We start from the raw sequence: 2792 nt of genomic DNA, 5'->3' as shown, positions 1-2792 counted from the left end.
GAAGTGCGGGAGGCTCGAAGAACCAGGTCTCCTGTGTCCATCAAGAGGGTGATGCAGCTGCATCACCAATGGACATTGGAGACGAGGTTGAGCTGACAGATATTCTCGCTCTCATGGATGATGCTGGCCGGGAGGAGGCCATAGACACGGCATAACGTTTTTCGTCTCCCCGCGGTCAGATCATCCAGACCAATCTCGACCATGCCATCGCCGCACAGGACCTAATGGTTCAAGGTCTTTGCGGTGGCATGATCGAGTTGGTCGTCGCCACGGAGCCGTACCGGATTCTCCGGCGCCCGTCTGTGGTGATCGCCTAGTCGGTCCCGTCACGGATCCGGCCGATAGCGCTTGTTGCGTGCGCCCACGGGTTCGTAGCGGTCGATGGGGGGGGGGGGATTGTCTGGCGGTGGACGTTTATACGCCACCGAACTGGCCCCTCAGTCGTTTCGATATATTACTGAACGAGCTGCAGAACATCGTTTCCTTGCACGCAGATCATCCAGTGTTCGTACTCGGGGTCTTCAATGCTCACACGTCTGCGTGTTACTCCCCGAGGACGAACCAGAGGGATCATTCGGTGTTGGATTGGGCGGCTGGCCTGGGTCTTTGGTTGCTAAACCGGGGCTCGGCCAGCACGTGCATGCGGTACCAGGGCGAAAGCATAGTACATCTATCTTTTGCTAATGTCCTGACCGCACGCCGTGTATCGGGTTGGATGGTCGACGACGTGGAGACACTATCGGACCATGTGTACATTCGCATGGATGTCTCCACATTTCTTCCGACCCGCCCATCAACCCACCACCAGAGGAGGTGGTCCCTTAAGGGCATGGATGAGGACGCTCTGATGGCGGCCGTTCTTGCAGTGGCCTAGCCGAACATTCCGGCTGGGCCAGTCGACGTTAACGCGCAGGCGGATTGGTTCTCGGACGTTATGGCTTCGGTTTGCGAAGTGGCCATGCCTCGTGTTCGACCCAATCGACGGAGCGACAACATCCAGCGGCTCCGTACTGATTGCGGTGCCGCTTGCCGCTAGTACACCAGGGCGAGTCGTCCTCACACAACAACGACGCGGCGAGAACGGCACAGCTGTATGCCGACTATCGCGAACTCACGAAATGGCTGCAGCTGACCATCAGGAGTGCCAAGGCTCAGGGCTGGGACGGACTCCTCTCCAAGCTCTGTGAGGATCCATGGGGACGGCCTTAAAGACTTGTCATGGACAAGTTACGTCCATGGGCGCCACCACTCACGGAGACGATGGACCCTCCACTCCTGGAGCGGGTCGTCGGCACTTTGTTCCCATCTGGGGAGGTTTCGCCGCCCGGTCCATCCGTCGACCATGTCATATGGTCACAGGAGTTGGAATTGTCCGTGGAGGAGCTGGCTGGCGCCGTCAGATGCATGGGAGAGCGGAACACCGCCCCCGGCCCTGACGGTATACCCGGCCGCGACTGGGTCTTGGCACTGAGCGTCCTCAGTCCCCGTCTGTGCAGGCTGTGGACGATTCCACTTCAGTGGAAGACGGGATGGATGGTTCTCCTCAAGAAGGACAACAGGCCCGCGGAGTCGCCCTCCGCCTACAGGCCTATCGTGTAGTTGGACGAGGTTCGTAAGTTCTTTGAACGTATCATTCAGCATCGCCTCGTCTACCACCTGTCTCGGGATGGACCCGACCTGGCCGAGTGCCAGTTTGGGCTCCGAGAGGGACATTCGACCGTCGATGCGATCACTCACGTCAAGTCCCTCTGGGACTCGGCCAGGTCCCAGGGGGAGTTGCTCTGGCAGTTTCACTGGATATCCAGAACGCCTTCAACTCCCTCTTGTGGGCGGCTATCCGCTGGGCACACGAAAGTCACGAGGTGCCCCTCTACCTGCGGATGATGATCGGAGATTACCTCCGGTACAGAGCCTTCGTTTACGGTGACCGCGATAGGCCTGTTAGGCGTGAAATTAGCCGTAGAGCACCCCAGGGGTCCGTCTTGGAACCCCTGCTCTAAAACTTGGGATACGATGCGGCTCTGCGGGTCTCCCTGCCGGTCGGCATGCATCTTACATGTTACGCCGATGATACGATGGTGTTAGCCACCGGCAGGGACTTGGAGACAACCATCCGTCGAGAGAAGGTCGCCGTTGCGGCCATCGCCTCGCGGATTCGGGGTATGAGGGTTGGAGTGTCCCCTCAGAAGACGGAAATCGTCTGTTTCCGCCTTCGAAGGAGGGGTGCTCCGGCCCCGTGTCTGGTGTGGATCGGGTCGTCCGACGTCCAGGTAGCTAAGGACATCAAGTATCTTGGTGTCTACCTGGACAGCTCTTGGAGTTTCGTCCCGCATTTCGCTCGTCTGGCTGTCAGGTTGGACAAACTCACGACTCATCTGCGTCGCATCATGCCCAACCTTGGCGGTCCGGACGAGCGGATGCACCGCCTCTATTGTGGCGTTGTGAAAGGCGTGGCACTGTACGGTGCCCCCGTTTGGGCTGACGCATTGTTGGCCAGTCAGTGCAAACACTGCATTGCCACGGATTGGCGTCCTAGACCAAATGGCCCAAATGTGGCACGCGTCGAAGAGACATTGAGAAGAAGGAGTTAACACTGAATTGCCACGAGTCGGTGTCCTAGACCAAACGGCTCTTATGTGGCAAACGTCCGACGGACGTAATATCCATCCTACTTCCAAACTGGATAGTGGCTAGCCCTGTAGCCGGAAAGTAATAAATGCAATAATATAAAACGGTAAGTGGTGATATTCAGATCTCGAAATAACAGAGATCCCAGAGCATAGAGGTCGAAA

The 2792-nt window shown here is 57.8% G+C and overlaps 1 protein-coding gene across 1 annotated transcript; it reads left to right on the top strand.

Annotated features, from left to right (window-relative positions):
* The first annotated feature begins 224 nt into the window (after positions 1–224).
* On the top strand, positions 225–874 carry LOC143430851 (uncharacterized). Its single transcript, XM_076907287.1, has 2 exons — positions 225–316; positions 442–874. The coding sequence occupies exons 1-2, from the start codon at positions 225–227 to the stop codon at positions 872–874; spliced, it is 525 nt and encodes a 174-aa protein (XP_076763402.1).
* The last annotated feature ends 1918 nt before the right edge of the window (positions 875–2792 follow it).

Source organism: Xylocopa sonorina, chromosome 15, assembly GCF_050948175.1.
Source record: "Xylocopa sonorina isolate GNS202 chromosome 15, iyXylSono1_principal, whole genome shotgun sequence".
In the NCBI taxonomy this organism is placed as follows: Eukaryota; Metazoa; Arthropoda; class Insecta; order Hymenoptera; family Apidae; genus Xylocopa; species Xylocopa sonorina.
The sequence above is the reverse complement of the archived record's forward strand: the minus strand, read 5'-3'. Positions and strand labels throughout refer to the sequence as shown.